The sequence below is a fragment of the Manacus candei genome, unplaced genomic scaffold (genome assembly GCF_025592945.1).
Source record: "Manacus candei isolate 608988 ecotype Guabito, Panama unplaced genomic scaffold, ASM2559294v1 h1tg000022l, whole genome shotgun sequence".
NCBI lineage: Eukaryota > Metazoa > Chordata > Aves > Passeriformes > Pipridae > Manacus > Manacus candei.
The window spans coordinates 2,776,622-2,801,694 of record NW_026138070.1 but is presented as its reverse complement, the minus strand read 5'-3'; the positions used below and the strand labels follow the sequence as shown (position 1 = coordinate 2,801,694).

Below are 25,073 nucleotides of genomic sequence, written 5' to 3'. Positions count from 1 at the left end.
CGGATCGAAAATCCCGCTTTGGAGACCTTTTTCCCATCACAGAAGGTCCCTTTTTGAGGATGTGCTGAAAGAAGCTGCTGATACTCTCAGGCCTTTGAGCTGGGATTGTTCCTGCAAACAGAGATACATGGAGCAGATGAGAAATTAATGTAAATATACAGACAGAAGGCAATTTTTTTTTGGAGGAAGAGAGGCAGAGGCAGATGAAAAGCGATCAGCAGAATTTACATAAGCCTTCCCCATCACAGGGGTCATCATTCTGCAGGATGACACATTGAAATTCATTTTTATTAAATTCTGGCTGATTATTTAATTGGAAAAAGAAGGATTTAATTGAATCAAGTCAAAGGGCCCTATTAGATTACGTTCAGCCTTAACACAGAAGGGTTTTCCCATTTAGTTAAACTGGTTCCTTTGCATATTGTACATATTAAACCATAAAAAGAGGTGATCTGAATAGCAAATTAAAGGGTTTGGAAGGCCTGAATGGTACTCATGTGCTTCTCAGCCCTTTTTCATCTCCTAAATCTTCTCATATTCTCTTTACTGCACTCCTTAGGTTGAAACAAGAGCAGAGATGAAGGGTGGTGCTCTGAAATCTTCCTCCATCCTTGTTTATTCCATTAACATGTTCTTGAGGAATGGCCTGCCTGCATGTGATGTCACTACAGGAACATGTTGCCCAAAACTGAGGGGTTTTTTTTCAGGTTTTCAAGGCTTCCCTTGCACCACCTGAACAGATGCTGAGTGTAGCTAAGGCTGAACAGAGATTTGTGACCTGTTGGCATTGACTCAGGTTTCCTGTGTGTCCCTAGGAAATATTCCCAACCTCTCCATGCTTCAGCTGCATGGCCAAGGATCCCATCCATCTGGGACACAGGCTCCCTGAGTAGCTGTCAAGCTCCTGGTAAAAGCTGAAATAAGAAAAAAAACAAAACAAAACAAAAAAACCAAAAAAGGCAATGCTGGGAAATTATATGTTTCTAATTTGGGCTCTTTAATTACCTTTTAATTCAATTTTTTGTTAATTTAAAACTAATGGGAGAAGGCAAATGAAGCACAATTAATTTCCTAAAGTTTCATTTCATCCCAATTTTGAGTATTCCAGCAAAGGCTTGGCCTTCTGACCGAGAACACAACCCAGCTGGGTTGGGAATGCCTCATCCTTGTGCCTGCACTGCTCATTTTCCACCGGCTGACACCTCTGGATTGCTGGGACACTCCATGCTCTTTCCAGGCAGAAACTTGGAGAAATCAAATTCTGCTCTGAGAGATTGAAATCAATTTTAATGGACTCAGCTATTCCCTAGTCAGGATGGGAGGAGGCATGGGAAAGGGGGAAAAATCTTTCAAGATATCTTCAGGGGAATTCAGGAGGACTCGAAAGTAGTAATGAAGGTTTTTAAAGCGAGGTTTTTAATTCACACAGCCAACTTTAGGACAGATTTTTTAAATAGCCAGGCGCTAATGTAGAAATTCTCTTTGCCAGTAAATTAAAAAAATTCCAGCTCTGGCACTGCAGCAGCTCAACTAGTCTATTATTAAGGTTAGATTGAGTAAGAAACATAATTTGGAATTTGCCTCAGCAGCTAAATGTGTTCTTGGAAGGTTCAAATCAGCTTTAACCCGATTTTTTATGACAAAAATAATGTGCTGGTCCTTTAAAGCCGAGTTCCTTTTTTGCTGAAGCTTAAGTTTTATTCAAGTGCAATGAGTAAGTTTTGCATATACGGTACTGGGATTGCACACTCAGGTTATCTGGTTACATACATAATTCTCTCATTTGCAAGCACAGTTTGCAGCACATACTCATGCAAATTAGGTATGAAACCGGGCATTTATCTTGATTAGAATTCAGTTTCTATATATACTTAAAGGACTTTATCTCGTTTGGGGATGGCTGCAGAGATGACGGAGAAAGAATTTCAAAAATTGCGGGTTGTTTGTTGGCCCTTTGGGAATTCATTAAGGAAAACAGACCTTTGCACTGATATTCCGAGTGCCCTGGCCCAGCACGAGTGGTTGGGTTGCAGACACTGCTGGAAACTCTCAGTCAGAAATAACTGTCCCTTGGAAAAGCCACTGTTCCATTTCTGTGAATAAATACTAGATTTTTCTATTGTTTCACAATATCCAGAGGGATTGATCCGGATGGATGTAAGTTCTAGATGCCACTTGATAAGGACTTGACCCTGTTGACTCTTGGAGAACTGGTTGTACCCACGCCCCAGATCAGATCTGAGGGTTTGGGGCTGACTTAGTGATGTTTTTCAGCTGACTGACGTGACAGATTTACCCGATTTCAGTTCCCACAAGCTGCCCAGGGACTCTGCACCCCAAACCCTCTGCTCCTGCAGAGCCCCATCCCTGCACTCCCTCGGGATGTCACCACGTGGGATGATGATGTTCTCCCACTTTATCTCATGTCAAGCCTCTCCCAGAGTCATCCCTGCAGCTCTCTGAGAAGGGGAGCCCTTTTTCATCCTTTCTGCTGCATTTTGGCTCAGGGCTCTGCAGTGTCAGCGGTGCTGTACAAGGACACCGTGAAGTTCAAGGAACTGCCACAAATTCTCCTTTTATTCAGCCAAAAGCCTGAATTTAGGCAAATACTGGAGGGTTTAGCAAATTGTGCAGGACTGTTTCTCCCCCTTTCCTTACAGGTCGTGATTTCCTCTGGCTTTTCCCTTGGCAAGAGCTCTTGCTCACTCTCCCAGCTCCCTGCTGAGCTTCCCACACCCACTCCCGTTTCTGTGAGGCTCCCACCCCACACGTGGGGGCTCCTGCCCATGGCATTCCTAAACTAGTGAACTTTTTCGGGTACAGGTGGCTCAGGTGACAACTCACAGCACTGCTGCCTGCAGATCATAGAACCACAGAATATGATGAGCTGGAAGGGACCCATCAGGATCATCAAGTCCAACTCCTGGCCCTGCACAGGACACCCCAAGAACCCCACCATGATTTGGGATGCATGGGCAGACTGGGGAGGTAAAGCCATGCAGACCATGGTCTCCAAAGCACCCCTGCTCATGGGGCTTGGAGCAATCTAGTAGAAGGTTGGGGGTGGGGTTGGAACGAGGTGATCCTTCAGGTCCCTTCTGACCCAAATCATTCCGTGATTTTATGATCTCATTTCAGTGGGATGAAGCCGCCTGCACGCTGCTGTGGGCAGGGTGGCAGCTCTGCAGGCTTGCTGCAGCCCTGGCAAACACACAAGAGGATCCCTCAGAGGGATGGATAAGGCACAGGGAAACATCCGCGCTCCCTCTAGCAGTCGCCAGTGAATGGATGATACCAATAATTCTCGATTTTTCACCCTGGGTTCGTGCCACGCAAACTGCCAGCGTAAGAGCTCTCGCACTAACGCTACTGCAGTGGTGACAGCGCTCAGGTGGCTCTCCCTCTCCCCCGCCGAAATCCCTCCAGGGGGATTTTTGGAGCCCGTTCTCCTCCACCTGCCGCAGGCAGCTGCTGGGTACGACCCGCGCGCAATTAGCAGCGCGGCTCTTCATTAGTGGCATTTGGAGCTCGGCGCGGGCACTGCAGCATCCCCGCAGCACCCCTGAACTTCCCGTGGGGCGGCGGGGCGGGGCGGGGGGTTCGCTCTCAGCGCAGGGCGGGCGCCGCAGGGTCCGTCCGTCCGTCCGTCCGTCCGTCCTCCCGCCCCGGGCGGGAGGGACCCGCCCCACCGCAGCCGCGCTCCCACCGCGGATGCCCTCGGCCGAGCCGCGATCGCCTCCGGGCTGCCGGGGGGGGCAACAGGTAGGGGGTACCCCCCACCCCCCCGGTACAACCTGTTCCGCCCCCTTGTACCCCCTCTGTACAGACTGCCCCTGCTCCCCTTTGCACACACCCCCCCCTTGCACAGATCCCCTTCCCTTTGCACCCCTTTACACGGACTCCCCTTCCCTTTGCACACATCCTCGTCCCCTTTGCAGCCCCCGTTGCATCGCCCCCCCTTCCCTTTGCACTCCCTTCGCAGAGCCCCTCTCCCACTTGTCCCCCTACCCTTTCCCCCCCCCCCCTTGCAGAGCCCCTCTCCCCTTTGCACCCGCTCGCAGAGCCCCCCATCCCCTTTATCCCTCTCCCCTTTGCACCCCCTCGCAGAGCCCCCCATCCCCTTTATCCTTCTCCCCTTTGCCCCCCCTTGCAGAGCCCCCCATCCCCTTGCACCCCCTCGCAGAGCCCCCATCCCCTTTATCCCTCTCCCCTTTGCACCCGCTCGCAGAGCCCCCCATCCCCTTGCCCCCTCTCTCAGAGCCCCCCATCCCCTTGCCCCCTCTCTCAGAGCCCCCCTCGCGCCCCCCCAGCCCCCTCCCCTCGCGCCGCCCCCTCGCACCGCCCACTCCCCTCTCGCCGCTCCCCCTTCGGCAGCCCCTTTGCCCCCCCCTCCGCCCAGCTCAGCCCCCTGCCCGCCCCCCCCTCCCTCCCGCCGCTCCCTCTCTCACCTCTCTCTCTCTCTCTCTCCTCCTCTTCCTCCCTCCCCCCAGGCCAAAATCCTGCACATGATGGACGACAACAAGCAGCTGGCGCTGCGCATCGACGGGGCGCTGCAGGCGGCGGGCCAGGAGGTGACGGCGCTGCGCGCCGAGCTGGCGGCCACCGGCCGGCGCCTGGCCGAGCTGGGCAGCGACCCGGCCATGGAGCACGGCCCGCACGGCGCTCAAGGTGGGTCCCGCCGCGGGCAGGGGGCGAGGGGGGGCTCAGGGCATGGGGGGGCACCCCCCGGCCGCCGCCTCCGCTCGCTGTTATTGTTCATTGTGTGTTTTCGGGGGGCGCGTCCCGTCGGGCCCCCCCCGGTTGCGGGTTGGGCGGTGGGTTTGGGGATGGGTAGTTCGCTGCTGGCGCCTCGTTCGGCTCCCGCGCCCCCCCCGGCAGGAGGAGGGACCCCCATCCCTGCCCCAGACCCTCGCCGCCCCCCGCGTCCCCTCGCTGTGCTCCCCGCCACCATCGCCGCCCCCTCCATCCCCATCGCCGCTCCCCGCCCCGGGGTCTCCCCACGCCGGCTCTCCCCGGTAATCCCCGCTCGCACAGCCGGTTTCGTAATTCGGTAGGAAAGCAGCCATGTTACCGCCGCGGATCCGCCGCTCCGGCCCCGCCGCTCCCCTCCCGGCCCCTGCCGGGCTCGGCCCGGCCCGTCCCGTCCCGGGGCTCCGGGGGGGCTGCGGGGCCGGGGCCGCGCACGGCGGCGGGAGCCCGCCCCGAACACCCGGCACCCCGGCACGGAGCGGGGGGAGGCTCGAACAGCCCCTGTGCGATGCACACACACACACACCCCCCTCTGCTCCCCAAATCCCTGAAAAGTTGTCTCCAAGCCGGGGGGCCGAGCGTGGAAAAGGGGGGCGCAGGGGGTGCGGGAGGAGGCTTTGCGTGGAGGTTGAGGAACAGGGGCTGAATCGTTCCTGCAGTGCTCGTGGTGGGGTCCTGCTCTCCCCGCGCTGAAATTCAGTTCCCTACTAATCAAAGTGTGTCGTGATCACTGGTGCTGTGTATATATTCGTATTTAAACGTTTCTGTATATTTCCCAAATAATTACAAGCTTGCATGACAATTTACCCCGAGCAGCCTTGGTGTCAGAGCAAAAATAGTGCAAGCCCTCCCCTTTCTCGATAACTGAATTTACACCTGTGTGATAAAAACGTCAGTAGCTGTTATTTACTCGTTACTTATTTACTGTGAGTATCTCTTGGTACAATGGTTCAGCGTTATTTAAAATAACAGTGGCGGTTTGGGGAAGCTTTTTAAAGGTAGCGTAGCTCCTGGTGGGTATCGCTGCTCCCGCCAGGATGCATGCATGGAATTGTAGAACCACAGAACAGTTTGGGTTGGAAGGATCTTAAAAGATCATCTGGTTCCAACTCCCCACCCCGGCGTGGTTGGAACTGATGCGATTGTTGTTTGTGGCGTTAATGCAAACTGATTGAGAGGGATTAATTAGCGAATGTATTCCGTGCAGCTTGTTGTAGCTCTGTGTTTCGGTAGCGGGGGTGTGGGGTGTGAATCGCACTCGTTAAACACAGTTAACCCAGCACCAGGTGGGTTTGCTGTGCAGCAGGGGCTGGACCCAGCCGAGCTTCCCGGGGGCTGTGGGGATGCAGGGAGTGAAGTTACCTGTGTGGGGCAGGTATTTTCTGAGCTGCTGTGCTGTTGGTATAATCACAGCCACTCTCTGCCACACTCTGCAGCCAGGCTACCGAGGAGCTTTCTTTTATAAAAATCTGCTGAAAGGGCAGAAGGAGGATGCCGGCCTCCATCCTCCCCTGTGGAGCAGGGCGATCAGGAATGCAGATGGTGACATGCTGTACAGGGCACGAACGTGGAAATGCAGCCTTCCAGCCAGGAAAGCAGGTAGAATGCTTTGGCTGCTCTCGTCCACGCTGATTTCTGTGTGTGTACACACTGATTTCTGTGTGTGTACTCAGTGTTTGGTTTTGTTTTTTCTCGGGACACTTCTGGGAAGAAGGGTGTGTTTCTGCAGAGGGGCACTGCCTGTGTTCCTGCAGCGTGTCCCGCCAAGGGAGGGATGTCTGTGAGGTTCTTCAAGGGTTAGGGCTTCTGTTTGATATTCCTCAGAGGTTTTCTAGTCTGTCTAGCAATGGAAAAACTCCTCTTTGTGTTCCTTTACTATCAGCACGCTGGGAAACAGTCAGTACACTGTAAAGGTGCCAAAGAAACGCACTCCATTCCCCAGAGTGTGCGTGTTTGTGCTTAATAACTATAATTACACGTGCTTCAGAGCTGTGGGGTCCCTGTGACGAGTGGTCCCACCTTCAGCTGGGTGCCAGAGTGGTATTTTCAATGGCTGCTGGATGTTTGGTCCACCTTCCCAGTATTTAAGCTGGCAAATTTAGCTCAGAGTGCTGATGCCCAGGAGTTAGGAGAAAGGACACTTCCCCAGCAAGGTGTGACTATGTGGCCTTGTGGCTGTAGATGAATTTTTGTCCTTCACAACAAATTTAAGAGGCTGACACTAAAACTGTCATATGCCCAGCCATGTACCACTGGTTTTGTAGCAGAAGCCAATCAGTTAAGTGTAAAATTACACCTGAAGAGTGTTGTGTTCATCATGCTTAGGGAGGAGAGGGGGGAGAGTACTTGATCTCCACAAACCCCACCAATTAGATTTGCTCTGCTTTGTGTTTCCTCCCTGAGTTTGGTACTATTGTTTATACACTGCCATAAATGCTCTGCTGCATCACTCTGTGTTTGTATAGACAGGCCTGAGATATCTATAGTGAGCCATATGCTTTTCCTCAAGGATTTGGAGACGATGTTCGGGAGGATGGGGTGAAAACAAGAATCTCTGAATAGCTCTGCTGTTGTGTGTCTTCTAAGTAGGAGGGCTGCCAAGCTGTTTGATTTATGCAAATATATTAAAGGCAGGCAGGAGGATGGGGAATGGGGTGACAGCCACTTACCTGCAAGTGCAAATTTGGGGTATGGTGGCAATGCTTGGATGGCCAAAGCTTTGGTCCTGGTGCAGGAGCACGTGGTGGAATCACCAAGTCCCTTTACTTATAGAATCATGGAATGGTTTGGGTCAGAAGGGACCTTAAGGCTTATGTTGTTTCAACCCTCCTGGCATGGGCAGGGATGCCTTCCTCTAGCCCAGGTTGCTCCAAGCCCTGTCCAACCTGGCCTTGGACACTTCCAGGGATGGGCCAGCCACAGCTTCTTTGGGCAATCTGTGCTGGAGCCTCACCACCCTCCCAGGGAAGGATTTCTACTCCTTCATAGGAAGGAGCTTGGTGATCACAGCACTGCAGGCAGGTGCTCCAGGTCAGTCCCAAGTCGTGTGGAAGGAGGTGAACGTGTCTCTGTGCCCTGCTCAGTCGGTAATTAATCCTGAGTTTGTCAAATGTGTTATTTGTATAATTATGGTACAGCTTGAGACAGCTCGAGGTAATAGCTCTGCCCCTTTTGTGCACGCTGAGACTTCTCTGTGCTACAATGAGCTATTTTTGCCGTGGCAAGGTACACTTCGAGGGCCTCTTTTCCATAATTTAAATCAAAACTGGAAGAATTCAGCAAAGAGGGAGAGCAGGATGGTGGGTGTGCGTAGGTGGGCAGGAATGGAACTTGTGCATTGTTACAGTCCTCAGCGAGAGCGTTAATCATTCGAACCTCTCAGTCCTGACTGTCTCTTTTAAAAGGCGAGTTTGCTGGGAGAAGTATTTTGGCTGCAGCCTCTCTAAACTTGGATGCAGATCAGGGTGGAAATCAATACTTCATGTCCCCAGCTCTTAGCACAGCAATTACAGGCAGCGCTCGGGAACATCGGTGCGGCCGCGTGTCAGCACCCTCGTGTCGCAGCTCTTGTTGGGATTAGGGTGGGTCGGATTGGTTGTGAGCAAAAGGTGTGCCTGGTGGTGCAGGTCAGGCTGCAGTGGTGGGGTGGGATGCTGGGGATGAGGGGGGGGATGCAAACAGAGCATCACAGCAGGTGCTGTGGCAGGTCAGTGGTCAGCCGTGACCTCCCTGTCTGTGCTGGGTGCACCTCTGATCTTTTGGCTTTGTGTCTTTGCCCAACCTGCACCTGTGTTTTCAGTACTTTGGTTAAAAGCAGTATCTGCTGTGCTCAATCAGGCAGTCAGTCCATTTAGCCATATGTTTTTGCTGTAGTCTCCTTCCCACATTAAATGGAAAACACCTTAATTAATTAGTGTTGGTGAAGTGCTTGAAGATGTAACGTGCAATCAATAGCTAAGTGTTATTAATAACACCTCACTCAGCGTTTGGCTTATCTCACTTCCTATTTCAGGGCACCAGTGGCACACTGTGGTTGCTGTGTCCTGGCTCCTGTTGGTGGGAGTGGTGGTGTTTGCATGGATGCTGCCAAAATTCAGCTGGGAATGAGGCAGGAGCTGCATCCTGCTCCTGGAATAAAGGGTTTCTCCTTCCTGCACAGTGATCTTGGGCAGGTGCAGCATAAGAAGGATTTCAGTTGTGTCTTGGTATCTCATGATGCCAAGGGGCCAGAAGGACCTTTATGCTCCTGACAGCCTAAAATAGAGTTTTCCCTTTTTTCCCTTTGATCTCGGTATCCTTTCATAGCCACAATGCAAAGACTTTGACTTTTGCCCGGGAGGCAATCAGTTACCTCTGTGCTGTTGCTATTTTGTGGGTAATCATCTCAGGCTGTTGAAAATGTACCATTTTCATCTCTTCAGAAATCTTCCCTGCTATTTGTTCTTTCAGAGTTGGAGAGCTGATACTGTAAAGAAGCCTGAGGAATTTGGATACTGCTGCCCAGTTGGGTATCAGGAGCATTTTATCACAAGATCAAGGTCTTGCTGTACTATTAATCTTTCTAATCATTTCCTGCTTTATTTCCCTCTGTCCTGTGTAGTTCAGAGGGTGAGGGAGCAACTAGTTTCATGCTCTGAAACAAATGCCTGTGCTGGGAAATCAATTTGTGCTTAGCAGTGTTCCCATGGTTGCTTTAGAGGCAAGGAACTGGCTGCAGATACCACTTCAGGTCCCTGCTACATCTTAGTCTTTGAAGATGTTGATTTAAATATCTTTTCTGGAGTTTTCCTATTCAAAAGCCTCATCTGGCATGGTTAGCATAATACTTAAGATTACCATTGCTCTAGGGCTTGTCCAGGGGAGTTTTAGTGAAGCTCCTGAGGATGAGTAAGCTTGAGTAAACTCTGAAGCTGAAGAAGGACTTAATCCAGGGTTTTCAGTTCCTCAGTTTGAAGCATAACCATGAAAACAGTGTTAGACTTGCAGGTGGGGAGAGGGAGGTAGAAGCAGGTCTGGGTCTTAGGTTAAGTGTGATTTTGTCTGTTGGGTTCAGGCACTCTCAGATAGTCACTGCTGGGGCTGGGCATCATCTAAAAGGACAGGACAGTCTGTCCTGCCATTACTTATTCTTTTTTACTCCAGATCCATCAGTGAACTCAGTGTTCTCTGTCACTGGGGCCAGGTGATGCAGGAAAATCTGCATCCTGAATATGCAGCTCTCTGAGGTGCCAGCAGAGGCTTTACAGCCTTGGGGTGGGGGCTCCTTGCCCAGCCTTGGCGGGCAAACATCTTTCCTTGGGTTATCCCTGCTCCCCCCTGCACAGAGCAGATCACTGCACACCAGGCACTGAGCTCAGCACTGGCGTGACACAGAGCAAAACTTCAGTCTCCAGCTTGTTAAAATTCAGTCCCCATACTTTGTTGACAGGGGAGTGTGAGATAAGTGCCGTGGGACTGACGCAGAACCGGAGTGCTCCTAACGTGGTGTGAGCCGGGCTGGGGCTGCGTCTGCTCACAAAACCCTGGGCAGCTGGGCAGCCAGAGGCCTCATTTTTCAGGATGTGTCCTCACCCATGGGATGCTGAAGGCCCAGGGTGTTGCTCCTTGTTGCTTTGCAATCCGTTCCTGCTTTTTCTTGCTGTAGAATTTTGCTCGAGTGTTTATGGCTGATACTTTCATGTACCCATTGAGGTGGATTTTGTGGAACCAACAGGTCTAGAGACCTCCAGCTAGACTGGAGATGTGTCCTGTGGTAGCAGGACGTGGGATGGTTTTAGGTTTTCTAAGGAAAAAGAAGCTGTCTCGCCAGAATAGACATGGAATAACTTTTGAAAGCTTTGGCTGAAGTCTTTTCCGTGGTCAGTTTGTTTGCAGGAAGTGCAAAGGGGAAGAAAAGCTCTTCCCTAGGTTTTTTTTGTGCACCCAAGGCTGAGGGGGGTAATGGGAGGCTTGGGGGTGTGAGGGTGAGGATTTGAGATGTCTCCCTGGGGCCAGAGGCTGAGGTTGAGTGATGGTGATGGGCTGTGATCCAAGGGGACCTGAGATAGCAGAGGCCTTCCAGGAGGTGGGAACAACTTTGCAGAGGTATTGATCATAATTGAGCATGACTGGCTGGGGGCTGCAGCTCCTGGGGACATCCTGATAGCCCTCAGTCCAGCTCTGGCTTCCATAATCTGATAAATTGGTGATTTCCCTAATCTTGTTAATGCTCTCCTTCCCCAGATCCCTGTGAGAAGCCTCTGGGCTGGCTGCTCCTGTGTGGACTCATTGTGGGTGGCTTTTGGGGCAGGCTGCTGGTTTTCAGCTGTGTCTGTGTCTGAAAACTGCTAAACTGCAGAGACCTCTGCCTTGGAGTGCAGAAGCTGAGCTGCAGCAGAGAAATGTTTTTGCACAGAGCAATTAATGCGAAATGGGGTTTTGTCATGAGCATTTCTGACACCTGCGTGGTGGGAGGGCTGCAGTGGGCAGGGCCATGTTTGCCCTGAGAAATGGAAAAAGCTCTTTGAGTTTTGCTTTTTAGATACATGGTCAGCCCCAGATTCTAAGTACACGAGGCTGGATTTGGCTTTTGGATCACTTGGGCAATGGGAAGGGAGCAGAGATGCCTACAGGAAGGTGAAGGGGAGTGTGATGCTGTCATAAAGGCATCATGGATGTCCTGTGGGCACCCAGGAGACCCAGTGTTTGGGAGAGGTTCACCTCTGTCACTGAAGAAGGAAAAAGGACGTGAGTGATGCTCTGCTGTGATGTGATCCAGTGCTGGGCTCATCCCAGTCTTGGAGAATCACCCCTGTCCCTTGGTGCTTCTGCAAACATTTTTTCTGGAAGTAGCATCTCTTCTGAGGGCATCTGTAAATCCATTTCTCATCCTTGGTCCTTACAGAGTCATTCTGACTCCCATCTTTTCATGCCACTTCTCCCTCTAAATCAAAATTTCACAGGTTTTAGAGGCCAGATCTGGGAGCTGAACCCTCAGGGTTGTCTGACAGGGAGCTGATGTGTCACAGCCTGTGCTGCTGCTGCCCTCTGCCCTCTCCTCTTTTTTGTCCCACTTTGCTGGGACATCTGGGGGAGAATCCCAAACCTCTCCATCACCTCCTCTCTCATGAGAATGTGTGTCCTCCCTCACCAGGGAGTTAAATCACCTTTCTGCAGAAAATAACATATATTGGAGGGGGGGAAATAGTATTTGGTGTGAATATGTGGGATGTAAAGACTGCAAGGGAGCACAGTGGTGTCCTGATGCCTATCTGCAGGTTTTTCTCTGACTCTCTTTTGCAGCAGCAATGAAACCTGGGGAGCTGACATTGCTGGGATGTAGGGTTTTTTTGAAGGAAAGGGTGAAATGGAACTTGCACCTCTGCTCCAGCAGATTGAGACCATTGGGGTTTGGAACTGAAAACCTAAAACTTGAGTCTCTGGTTCCCTTTGCCTTTTAATTCTTATCAAACCATGGGGTTTTCAGAAGTGGACCTCTCTTTCATTACCTTTTCGTTTCAGCCAGTATATTAAATATTAAATAATGTCTTCCTTTGGTCACCATACAGCTGGAGAGTTTTGCAGTGATGAGTTCCTGTGAGTGTGCAGGGCATTCACATGCAGAGATGATGAAGGGTGAGGGCTGGCAGTGTCCCTGCACACTTCTCCTCCAGCCTTTTGTTTTTAAGCAAACTGCCCAGCATACTCCCTTGGAAATTAGCTGGGAAAAGCAGTGTGGGATTACTGTTGGCCATCACCAGTGGGCCGAGTGGGAATCCCAGCCCTGGATCTGGGCAGCAGTTGTGCCATGAGCTAATTCCCCAAGTAACAGCTTCCTTGGTGCCTTTTAACAGCAGAATATCCCCAAATGCTTAGTTTTGGTGTTGTCTGCTTTTATTCAAGTGTGCACAGGAGCATTTCATATCCTTTAGGGCTGAGTTAAAAGGTCTTTGTAAGGTTCTGCTCCTGATCCTTGGCTGGTTTGAGTGGTCTCTGCCCTCCCGCCATAAAATGTTTTTTTGTTGTTTTTTTCCAGGGTGTTTCTGATTGTTGTGAGATTCTGTTATGGGTCAAACTTTGCTGCAGGCACACAAGCACAGGAAGGGTTTGCCTGTTTTCCAGGGAGATGTTCTCTATTAGGGGTGGAAAGCAAAATGAATTGATTCAAGGAATAGATTTGTGGAACTTACTTTTGATGTCTACATTTTAATGGTCTGGATGCTCTCTTAAGTTGCAGGGGGGGGAAAGGAACATCTTGGAAGAAACCTAGAGGGCTGCTGTAAAGGTTTTAGTGGAGGTTTTCAGTAGGAAAATCTCCAAGTGCAGCTGCATTTTGAATTTTGAGTAGCAGCTGCCCTCAGATGGGGAAGGAAGGAGGGCACGGTGTGTTTTGGCAGGGCTGGCACAGCCTGGTGTGTGGGGCCTGGGCACAGCAGTGCTGTCAGAGAAGACCTTGGGGCACCTGTTTTCATCTTGGAGCTGTGTCCCTCTGCAGTGCTTTGCTGGAGTGATCCCTCAGGGAGGGTGAGGATGAGCAGAGCCCAGCTCGGGGTTGCTCACTGGGCTTTGGATGCTCCCCTGGAGCTGAACAACGTCTGTGTGACTTTTGTGTAACAGCAGCACGTTCAGAAAACAGATTCTTCATCCTGTGATGGCAAAATATCCCCTCTCTGTGTGCTCATCCTTGTTTGTTCTAGCCTTAAATGCACCCAATTATTTGCTTTTATGTTTGTCAATTATTGCATTATCTGCCCGGGCAAAACCTGTTGTTTCATCCGGCTGCGGATTCTAAACATTAATTCCTTGACCTTTTATATCCTCCACAACATATCTGGAGTTGCTTAAATGGCTTTGCCAAAATTTGTCATTGTTTTTCTCCCTGCCAAAGTGGTTGCTGAGGCAGGAGAGGGGGAGCTGCTTCAGGTGCAGACGTGACAGTGCTCCCCACCACATTTGCATCCTGTAATTGAATCTGCAAAGATCACTGTTGTCATCCAGGGGAAGGCAGCTCGTTTTAGAGCCACACAGGGTTTGTTCAAATGAGCTTGGGTTTCCTGCACGATCTCCTTTCGTGGTGAGAGAGGTCCAGAACTGACAGCTCGGGGTGAGAGGGCTGATTAATGGGGTTCTTAAATTTCCATGAAAAGCAGAGGGAGGTGGTGGGGCCAAAGCTGTGCAGCTCCTGTGGGGAAAAAAATCAAAAATACGAAGCTCATAGTGTCATGGATCTGAGAAACCACAGAAAGTCCACTTATTCAGTGAAAAAGCTGTACTTAATATCAAAAAGTTCTATTTTGGGGTAGTGTGTTGTGATATTAGCAAAAATAAAAAGCCGGGCAGTTGTGCTGGCTTCAGGGGGGATTCCTGCAAGGCCCTGGTGTCCTGATGCTGATGCACACAGAGGCTTTTGGTGGGTTTTGCAGCTGCTGGGTGAGGCAGTGTGGGACTGAGCCTGGCAATGAGGAGGAGCTGAGTGTCACCATCTGGGGATGTCCCCAGCTCGCTGCCCAGCGCTGTCTGCCCCAGTTTAGGAGCTGCTTAATGAGCAGGGAATGGGGTTACCAGGGCATGCTGGAACAGGGGTTATGAGCTGCCACCTTGCCCTGCTTGCTGATGTTCTCATGCCCATGTCATTGCCTGGCCTCAGTCCAGCTCCAGGACTCATGTGAGCTCCCAGAAGTTGCTCATAAGCTGCTCAAGCTTTTCTGGAGCTGTGTCAAGGTCTGCAGTGCCTGTTGCTCCCAGCACAAGTGTGTGGCTCTGAGCAGCTGCTGAGGTTGCTCTGAGTGTGGCTCCGGGTCCCTTTCATTGTTCCTTTCAGGCAGAGCGAAGCTTCAGAAAGCACTTTGCATTTTGCCACCTTTGCAGAGAACCTTTTTATGCTCTTTTCCTCCTTGGACATGCATCATTTCCAGGATATTTTGGTAAATGATGTAATTTAACACATCTTCTGTGCCCTGCTTATCGCTGTCATTTCTGAGTGCATTCATTTGATTTTGGGCATAATTCCTCTGATGGGTGCATTTACTGAACATCTTTGATTCAGCATTAGGCATGTGGCAGGATTAATGGAAAGCACTTTACTAAAGAGGTTTGAATACCTTGTAGGTTCCTTAAAGATTTTTTTTCTCTCTTTTTTTTTTTTTCCCATTTAAATGGAGCTGTATTACCTTGGGCTGAGGTTTATTTGATGCTGTTGTGGTTTGTGGAGTGTAGTGCTCCCTGTGCTGCCAGGCTTTAGACTGCCCTGGACCAGGGCGACTGTAGCTCCTGGAAATAGCCTGATGCACAGTCTGGGTACATGATTGTGATTATTTTATATTTGTTTATATTTGTTTTATTTTGGTTGGGGAAACATGCATAAAAAAAAAAAAGCCATGAGAGCTCTACCTGTTAATTAGCCTGACAGTACTGTGGTAATGACCACCCTGCAGGATTAAAATCCCATATGCAGATAACACATTAACTCTGCTTGTTGGCAGCTTTAAACAACACAGATAATATCAGATGAGCAGAGCTGGCTGTCGTGCCAGTGACAGCCTGTCCATACTGTGATGTCAGCACAGATGCCTTTGACCTCATCACAATGTTCAGTCCAACCTGTCTTTGAACTTTTCAGCGGATGGGGAATATTGTGCAGGGAGAAATCAAGTAAATCCCTGTTGGTAACAGACCCTCCAAGGTAGTCTTGGGAGCAGTAAAAGCAGAATTTACACCCTTGGGGTGTAAATTTGCAGTGCTGTGCCTCTTTGAGGGCCTTCATCAACCTGCTGATGTCCCTGGTTCTTGGACACATGGGATTTGGTGCTGCTGCCAAGGTTCCCTTAATTTCTAAGGGTCAGTTCCACCCCTTGGTGCCATCCTTACGTCAGGAGGTGGGTTAGGGTTAGGGTTGAGAACTTGTTAAACACCTCTGAGAGCAGGGGTGACCTCATCCACAGTGTGGGCCAAGCCCATGAGGCTGGAAGGTCTGGAGAAGTATTTTGGCACCTGTGTGGTTGCAGGGACCTGTCCCACGACCAGGATGTGTCAGGGGCTCTGGCTCTTGTGTTGGTAGATACCTGCTGCAGGAACCATCCTTGGCACCACCACAGTCAGCATGCTTGAAGTCAGCCCTTCCTTCAAAAATGCTGGGTTTGGATCCTCCAGTGCATTCTGAGCTGGGAACAGCTGAACTTCTGCATTCTCTTGAAGAGGGAAAATTATCCGAGCCTTGAAAACTTGCTGTGATTTATTCCGGTTCCTTTTGGTTGCAGCTGTACATAAAGAATCCAAATTGGGGGATATTTTGCTTAACTGCAGTTTTTGTGAGGTGGCTCTCATTTGTTGATTCATTTTCCCGTCGTTTCTGCCGATGTAAGTACAAGCTTATTTTGCAGTGATGTTTTTCATCTTTCCTGGACTTGAATCAGCAAATGAGTGTTGATACCCTTGTGGCAATCTGGTGAGAAGAGGGGAAGCAGAAAAATCAAGTGATGCTCTGAAGATAATTTTGTTCATGCTATTTTTCATATATCAGTGGTCAAAGCCACTTATCAAATCAAGTATCTTGAGTAAGAAGAGCGAGTTGGGTATTGTTGGCTACCAGTGGAGATAACTGGTAGGAAATTATTAAGCATCCTCTGGTTCCTTCATGGAGTTTTTTCAGCATATTTTAAATTTCTTTAAGTGTGTGTACACAGTTCAGAGGGTAATACCATTAATTAGACCAACAGGAAAGACTAATAAAAAGGTATAACCCTCTACAGTACATTGGGTTTATCCCTGATTTAGCAGAGCTGCTCTGAGCTCGTGGTAAATCTGTGTGTATGTCATTAGGAAAGCAGGATTAAGTTGGTAATTAATATCACCAAAAAGTTTTCATCATTGAAAATGAGTAAAAAACGATAGGGAAAACAAACCACCGCAGAGCTTTTAAATATGGGATAAAACCACAAAGGTTTTTCTTTATTCCAGTCTGTCTGGGGAACAAAGGTGGGAAGATGAGGTGTTGGGTACTGCAGATGCTGTGGCTGAGGCTCAAAGTAAGTCAAAGAGGATTATCCTGGGCAATATACAGTGAATTCTTATTGAATTTTGCCCAAAATGTTGCTGGGGGAAGCAGAGGCCGGCGTGTGTGCTCATGTGCTGCTGCGGGCACACGAGAGGGAGGGTGTGCAGGAGTCCTGTTACCCACGGCCGGTTGTTCTGGGTGTCATTGGCAGTATGATCACGACGAGGTGCTGGTCAGGCGCTGAACTCCGCCAGCAGGAGCTCGGGGTCTGTCTGTCTGGGTGACAAGTGCCGCTGCCGGCGGAGAATCCTGATGAGGATCCTGCCGGGCTGGGATCCGCACGCAGCAGTTTCCTTCCTGCCTGTTTATTCAGGCAAGCACGGACTTGCTTTGTTAGTTATTTCACCTCTTGTTGCTGATGGTTGGCAGGGAAGATCAGCTACTTTCTGATGAAGTCTCGAGTGTATATATTTTTTAATTTCTTTTTTTTTTTTATGATGGAGAACGGCCCAATCCGATTTTTGCAGCGGATGGCACCCGCGCTGGAATTTTTACCTCTGCTCTTCAGCGTTTCCTTCGGGCTTATTTGCACGAAGTTGCAGTGCTAAGCAAATGTTCCCTGTGCCTTAACCTGTTGCACAGCTAACCCTGTGCCTTTCCCTGTTCTCCTGCTGTGGAAACGAAGGTGGATAAGCAAAGGTGGATAAGGGGAGCTCCCGTTGTGTGGCCGCGCTCCGACCGGCGCTCGGCAGCGAGGTCCTTATCAGCGCCTCGCCGATAAACCGGGGCACAAAAGCCTTGGCGTGGGCCCACATCTCCTACTTATTTGGAGATTAAAAGCTCTTGAGGCTTTGGTTTGTTGTGAAAGTTAATTGCGAAGCCCTTGAACCTTGGCAGGGCTCCCACGGCGAGACTCGTCACGCCGGAGCTCAGCCCTCCGGCAGGTTCGGGGCTTGTCCGGGCCGGTCACGGGAGGGACTGGTACCTCCAGAGGGCCTTTCTCCCCAGACACTTCAGATATCCCAGGAGGGGATGCACAGCCCTCAGGAGGTGCTGGTCTTTCCCCACCGCTGTAACATGAGCTGGGGGAGAGGGGAAAAGATGATCCCACCCATCCCCTTGATCTCCCCCGTGGCTGCATCGCCACTCAGGTGTAATTAAGGGTTGTGTTTGGTGGAGGCTGTCAGTGCTTACGTCAAATCACGTCTGGAGGTGCCTGCAAGCAGGGTTGGTTCCTCAAGGGTGTTCCCAGCACTGCTCATTGCCCAACACATCTCCGTGACCCACTCAGGGAGCGTCTCTTCTGTCGAGTCTTGGTGTCCAAGAGCACCCACTGAGACCTTCTCTGATTTTTTGGGGTCGTGACCTGCATCCAGGACCCTGATCTTGCAGGTCCTCCAGGTGAAGGCGGTGAGGAGGTGAGTGCTGTCAGGTGAATGAACCCAGCCTTGCCCTTGTTCATTAGCATTTCAATCACTCCCCAGGGGAACCTTCCCCGCTGCTGGTGCTCTCCAGGGTGGGATGTTCTCCTCAGCCAGGCAGCTCAGCACAAACCTGAGAGAAAAGCAGCAGGAAAAGTCAAGGCATGTGATTGCACAGGGACAAGGTTTGTTGTTTTTTGTTCCATTATTATTATTATTATTATTGTTAAAGGTGTTTCTGATGGATCCTTCGTGTGCAAAACCAAGTAGCTGAGGAATTTGGTGAACCATGGGATGGGGGGTCAGGTCACTGTGCTGGATATCTGTGGTGGAGACAGAGAGTCTGGGGCCCTCTGTGTGGGGCTGGTTTGGACAGGGTGGTTCAAAGCTGATGCTGGCTGATGTATTTGGTTTTCAGTTTCCATCACAACCTCCTGATACTTATTTTTTATTAATGCTTTTATTAAAGCCAGGGGCTGTACAGTGGGAAAGCATGTGTGGACCAGCTCAATTATAGAATCACGGACTGGTTTGGGATGGAGGGACCTTAAAGACCATGCAGTTCCAACACCTTCCATTAGACCAGGTTGCTCAAAGCTCCATCCATCCAGTTCTCACAAGAAGGGGCAAAAGATCCCAGTCTCAAGGAGGACAGATAGGGTGTTCCCATTTTAAGCCTCCATCCTTCATTTAAAATAAATAAAAATACTGCCCTGGTAGTATCATTTTCTACCTGAGCTTTGAAACAAAAGTAAATATTACTGGCCTGGCAGCACAAATGAAAAGAGGATGAGAAGCCATGCATGCAATGGAATGTCAGCCAGTTTTTGTGTTTTTCTGTATTGCTCTTGTGGCATTTCTGTGGAACAGGCCAGAGACAATGTTCTCTTACATAATGCTCATGTTACTGGAGTGTGATTGTATCCGACTGTCACAGATGAGGATGCTGTATTTATGTCTCAATGAATTTCATCCCTCAGTTTATGTGTCCTCTGACCTCTGGGGAATATCACAAACCCAGTGTCACGGAGTACAATGGCACATTTGATTTACCAACTCTATTAATGATCTGGTTGAAGGGAGAAACAACACGTTAATTAAATTCACTACTGATGATAAACTTGGTGTTGCAAGCAGCAGTCAGGACAATGATTTAGAATGGAGGACAAATTCATATTTTAAAACCCCCCCCCCCCAACCTGCAGGCTGTCAGGCGTTGATTTTGGCGCTGCTCTGTTGATGGTATTAACATAAATTCAAGCTGACCTGAGTGCACTGGGATAAAAACAAACATTTACCCTCGGAAAATCCTCCGCCTGAATGTGAATTTCACCGTTGGCTTTGGGCTGTTTCGTGTTTTGCATTTCTTTCCTGTGGGTTTTAGTAATGAAAACAAACAACTTGGCTTCACCTTGGGTTGGAGTTAACTCCATTTCCAGTCGTTTTCTCCTTCCCACACTCAGTGGCAGAGCTGCAAGTAGGCAAGAGGTTGTACATTTTTAGTTTGGATTGAAAATGTTTGTTTCCTAGCATAATGCAAAATCCGTGGATTCGAGGCTGGCTTGAAGTTTCTCTTGAAGGATCCACACATACAAGTGTTCCTACGTGAGATGTTCAGTGCCCCACCAGCCGGGTGCTTCAAGTTAAATTAATGTACAGGAGAGGGATGTATAGTGGGCTCTCAGCCCCTGTCCATGCACTACCCCCTTCCCTCTGCTTTTGGGTTATCTTCCTGCCCTTCCTTAATTGTCTCCAGCTGAAACTCTCCCTAAAAAGTGAGCTCAGATGGAAAACATTTTTGTGTGAAGTGTTAACACATTTTGGGGGACCCACACCCTCATTTTTAAAGGTGGAGTAAGCTAGAACTAGTGTATTTATTAAACCAAAGATGCTTTATTTTAGTAAGGGGTACCTGTTGATTATCTGTGAGGAGAAAAGTGCCACAAACAGGGTGATATTGAGCATTACAAGGGGCAGTTTAACCAAAAGCCTCTCTTTCTTGGTGCAGGTTATTGGAGGGAGGCATTTGGGGATGTGTTTGCAGGGAATGACATTAATTATTCAGGGCTGAGCTAAATAAAATTAATTTTGGACAGGAAGTGAGTTACTTTGTCCTTGTCATAACCCCCAGTCCACACGAACAGCACTCAGGTGATTAAAAGGCTGCTGGAAAATGAAGAAGAATCTCACCAGCTCACTATCCTTCTTCTTGGTCGGAAGGAAGATACTATTTTAAAGATCAGTTACACTGTTCAGGTGCTATTATACCATCTCAGAGACAGAGTTTTAGATTTCTTTTATTTATTTAAAAAATATTTTGCAATTGACAGGTTTTTTCACTAAAGCTTTCTTTCTTTTTTTTTTTTTTTGTGCTACATTTTCTCTTTTTGCTATACCTTGGGGTACAATTAGGAGTGTGTTCTGCTGTTCTGCATCTGAGTGATGCCAGGACTGCAGCAAGCATTAAAGCAGAGAGGGGTGGAGGGCTTGGAGGATCTCACAGACCATGGATTGGAAAGACCAGGTCCAGCTTGGGATCAGGGAAGAAACATCTGTTATGGAATCTCTGCAAAGAATACAGAATCTCCAGAGTGGGTTGAAAGGAACCCTTAAAGATCATCCAGTCCCACCTCCCACCACGAGCAGGGACACCTTTCACTATCCCACATTGCTCCAAGCCCTGTCCAACCTGGCCTTGAACACTTCCAGGGATGGGGCAGCCACAGCTTCTCTGGGCAGCCTGTGCCAGGGCCTCCCCACCCTCACAGGGAAGAATTTCTTCCTCATATCCCATCTAAACACACACTCTTTCAATTTAGAGCCAAAGATATATAGGTTGTGTTGGTAATGATGGCTGAGGCAAGAAGCAAAGTGCTAAACACGAGTTCCTGGGTGTGATTCACCAAAGAGTGTGATGAGGAAACATCCCCTTGTCCGTGGGGGTACATGTGGGAGAGCACAGGGATGGAGAACTGCACCAAGAGCAGTGAGAGACAGGTTTGGTGTGTGTGCCCCTCACCTTCAGTGAGAGACAGGTTTGGTATGTGTGCCCCTCACCTTCAGTAAGTGACAGGTTTGGTGTGTGTGCCCCTCACCTTCAGTGAGAGACAGGTTTGGTGTGTGTGCCCCTCACCTTCCTCCCCACCTCGTACGTTATATAGGGCAGGGGCTGAGTCTGGTTAATGTGCAGCCCAGAGGGACCTGGTGATATTAAAGGAAAGTGAGAACACTTCCTTTTGAGTGCTTGGAGGCATCCCTCGTTCCCCTGGCTGTTATCTGCAGCAGCATCCCTGTTCCCCACCCCATCTCCTCTTAATGAAGCAATTACATGCACAGGAGTGGGATGGCTCCCAGTAAGGACTCACTCCCAGTAATGAGCCTCCCCAGGCTGGGGAGGTGTCATGGACAAAGCAACACTGAGCAGCAAGGACAATGTCTTAATATGTCATGAGTTTTCAGCAATTTTAAGGTGAATTGCATTTATTGAATTGCAGTAGGCTTCAAAAGTTCCTGCCTTTTGATGTGTTGGAGGAGATCAGTCGCTATTTTGGAACATTAATTTATACAATTCAGATCACACTTGTAGGGTTTTACTGTTTCCCAGCGTCTCTTGTTTTACTAATTGCAATTGTTTCACGTCCTCTAATCTATTATACTTTTTAATAAGGCATATAATTCATTATTTAGGTGGCAGTGTTCTGATAATTAGATGGGTTATTTTTGTCAGTGCTGATTAGTTGGTAAGTACAGATTAATATTTGAAGACTTGATGTGGTCTCTTGCTATTTGGGTTTCAAAGAGGTGATGTGCCACTTGTTTCATGATATTCCCAACAACTTCATCCCTTCCAGCCTGAGGAAAGTGCCTTGTAAAGAGCGTTTGAAAGCCTTTGGATCTTGTTTCCTCTGTAAAACTTGTGTTAGAAAAACGCCAGCGAGTGTAAGCTGGGGGTGATATATTGGAGTTACAGCTCCCTGGGCAGACAGGGGGGTCTGTGCACCAAATGGGCTTTTTGGGTGCACAAGCTGGGCATGGACCCGCTGTTTGCTGGATATGTCCTTTCACAAATAGCCTTGGCCTTTTTTTTCCCCCGGAGTTAATTGCAGTGTGGGACAATGTGGCCTTTGTGTGCCTGTCCCTGGCTGGGGACGGTTTCTCCTCTCCCCCCCCGCAGAGCTGGCAGCAGAGCCGGTCTCTCTCCATCATCCAGGAGCTGTTTGTGGGGTTAAGGCTGTTTTAGTTCGTCTGCAGACTGGTTTTTAAGGGTGTGGTGGCCGAGGGGACAGAGTGAGCACCTGCAGACTGTCAGGACTGTGGTGTGGGTGTCTCTGGGTGAAACATCCCAGTGTTCCCCCTCCCCTGCACACCAGACTGAGCGGAGCAGAGGATGTGCTGCAGTGTAATGTTAAACAAGTGTTCGTGGAGTTGCAGCCTTCTGCCTTCCCCGAGATAACACAAACCACGCTGCTGGGAGAGATGATGTAGCTGGAGCTGAGCCACTGCATTATTTGAGACCAGATCTCTGGGAAGAGGGAGCAAACCAAACGATTTTTTGTCACTTGGTCACCCCTGCCGAGGAAACCACAGTGCTCTTCGGTGGCTCCCTCTCACTGCAGACCACTCCAGCCCTCCCTGCACTGGCAGATGGCTCCGAACACAAACAAGCCTCGGGGATGCCTGTCACTGCCTGTGACCCCGGGGAAAGCAGAAACCACATCGGAAATGAGCAGGGATGAGGAAGATGCCGAGCATTTTTCTTGAGCAAATAAACGTGGTGTAGGGAAAGTCAGGTTAAGCTCCGTGTGTTTTATTGGCGCCCTGAGCGCGCCTCGGGCTGTCCCCTCCCCGGGATGCCAGGGGGGTTCCTGCTCCTTGGTGGTTCAAGGACACTTGCATTAATTGATAATCTCTCTCTGTATCCACAAAGGTGTTGGGGGGTTTGCATGTGTTTCCAGAGCCCCTCTGCCTGAGGGTGGGAGCTGAAGTGATGGGATTGTTCTCCTTCGAGTTACTGGGGGGGGGGGTGTGAATTTGGCAGCTGCTGGTGCCTTTCTTGTGAGGGATAGTTGGATGGTTGTACAGATTTGGAGATGAGTTCACAGCCTAGTGAAAAAGCAGGGCAAGAAAAGGATTTACCAAAGTGGAAGCAGAGGAGGGATGCTGAGGGCTTCCATGTTTTCCCTGGTTTTGAGTCTGTTGGACTGTGGAAATAAATTAGGGCCTTAGCAACCTCAAGCAGGAGACGGGAGCGTCTGCCAGGAGAACAGAGCTGGACCAAAGGAGACTCAGGATGGCTCCATTGCCCCATTGCAGCCCTGTCAGGCAGCCTGGGAATTCCAGCCCCAGTTCACTTGGGCTGTGGTGTTGGAGTTGGTGCATTGCAGGAGAACTGGCTGGTGCTCGTGCACGATCTCACTGTGCTGAGGAGGGAGGTCACAGTGTAAGTCGGTTAAGCGGCCGGATTGCCCTGGTGTGTTTGCCACAGGATAATGGAAAATTCCTGTGAGGAGTTGTGCTTGATCTGGGGCCAGAGGGAACAGGATGAAGTCTATTCCACCAGCAAAGCGATAGAAGAGTACACTGTGCATCTTCCGGCTCCCGCTGCCAATGTTTTTATAGGCTTGAGATCTCATTTTGGAGAAGTATCCGCATGCAAGGCCAGCCTGCAGCCGTGCCAGCTCCTTGCCTTGTATCCTCTTGCACTGCCTGTGTGCCGTTCCCTTGGATAATATCGGAGAACTGTGTGCACAGAGCCTGTGATAGCCTTGTTTTCTGCTTCCCAAGATGATGGGAGGAATTCAGGGCTGCAGGGTCCCCCGTGGTCAGTGTCCTGACACAGCATACCAAGCACGTCAACTGCTGACACCAGTGAGGAGCCTTTCAGGGGCTGCAATAGGCTTCACATCCTCCTGCTTTCCCTGAGCGGGTTTGGGTTCATCCTGCTACATGAAAATTAAAAAATTACCATCGGAATTTGTGGAGTTGAAAGGAATCTTAGAAAACTAGTGTCTAGTGTAAGTCTGTTCAAGGAAGTTTTAATATCTCTTAGCACTTTGTGGTGTCTTCGTGTTACAAACCCATTTGTGCTGTAAGGCTTTAGACTGAAGGATTCAACTTGCTGTTCTTTGACTGTTATCACTAACAAAATGACTTTACAGTTTGATAGCCCCTTTCACTCCAGGATCTAAAAGTACTAAAAACATGCTAATGAATTAATCTCCTTGATAGCTCTTGAGTGCAGCTCTTTGTACAGGAATTTGGTCCAAAGCCTAGTGAAGTCAGTGGAAAGATGTCCATGTCATTAGCTCTGGCAAATCCCTTAATCTGTCTGTCCCTGCTTGTCCCATCCTCAGCCAGAGATGATGGCATGGACATCTTCCCATGCCAGGAGTATCATCCTTTCCCCTGTGGAATTTTTTTTCTTGTTTTTCTGTCTGGTTCCACTGCTGAGGAGCACGTGGGGGCAGCGATGCTTTGAAGGTAAGGGAGAGGGGACATACAGATTTAGGGTTCTTTCTCTTGTCTGCTGTTGTGCTCTGACTTAACATCAGAGGTTTAAGAACAATCTGGGTTGGAAATAACTTAAACCTGTAAGAGAAAGTCTTGTAATCCCAGCAAGGATGCAGCGTAGAGCAAAAACTCTGTGCTCATTGTTTCCGCCGTGGTCCTGCTCAAGGAGCAGTGGTTTCCTCTAGTGGGAAGAATTTAGCCATCTCTTGTGGTTTCCAGTCCAAAACCATCCAGTGAACTTTATTCCTTCATGCATTTTCAGTTTGTTGGAGGTTTGCCATTGATTCAAACGTTTGGGATCACGCTTTGGAGAGGGCTGCTCCTTCTGCTGTAGGATGGAGCCATGGACACAGGGCTGGGCTGTGAGGAGGGGTGGAGTGCTGCTGCTGGAAGCTCTTTTGATCCAGTTCATGCCTGTCAAG

The 25,073-nt window shown here is 49.5% G+C and overlaps 1 protein-coding gene across 1 annotated transcript in view; it reads left to right on the top strand.

The window, feature by feature from the left end:
• KAZN (kazrin, periplakin interacting protein) overlaps positions 1-25,073 on the top strand; it is a 199,607-nt gene that overhangs the window by 110,214 nt on the left and 64,320 nt on the right. The window contains exon 3 of the mRNA XM_051786493.1: positions 4,491-4,668. Within this exon, the coding sequence (XP_051642453.1) occupies positions 4,491-4,668 (178 nt within the window). The remainder of the gene's footprint in view (positions 1-4,490; positions 4,669-25,073) is intronic.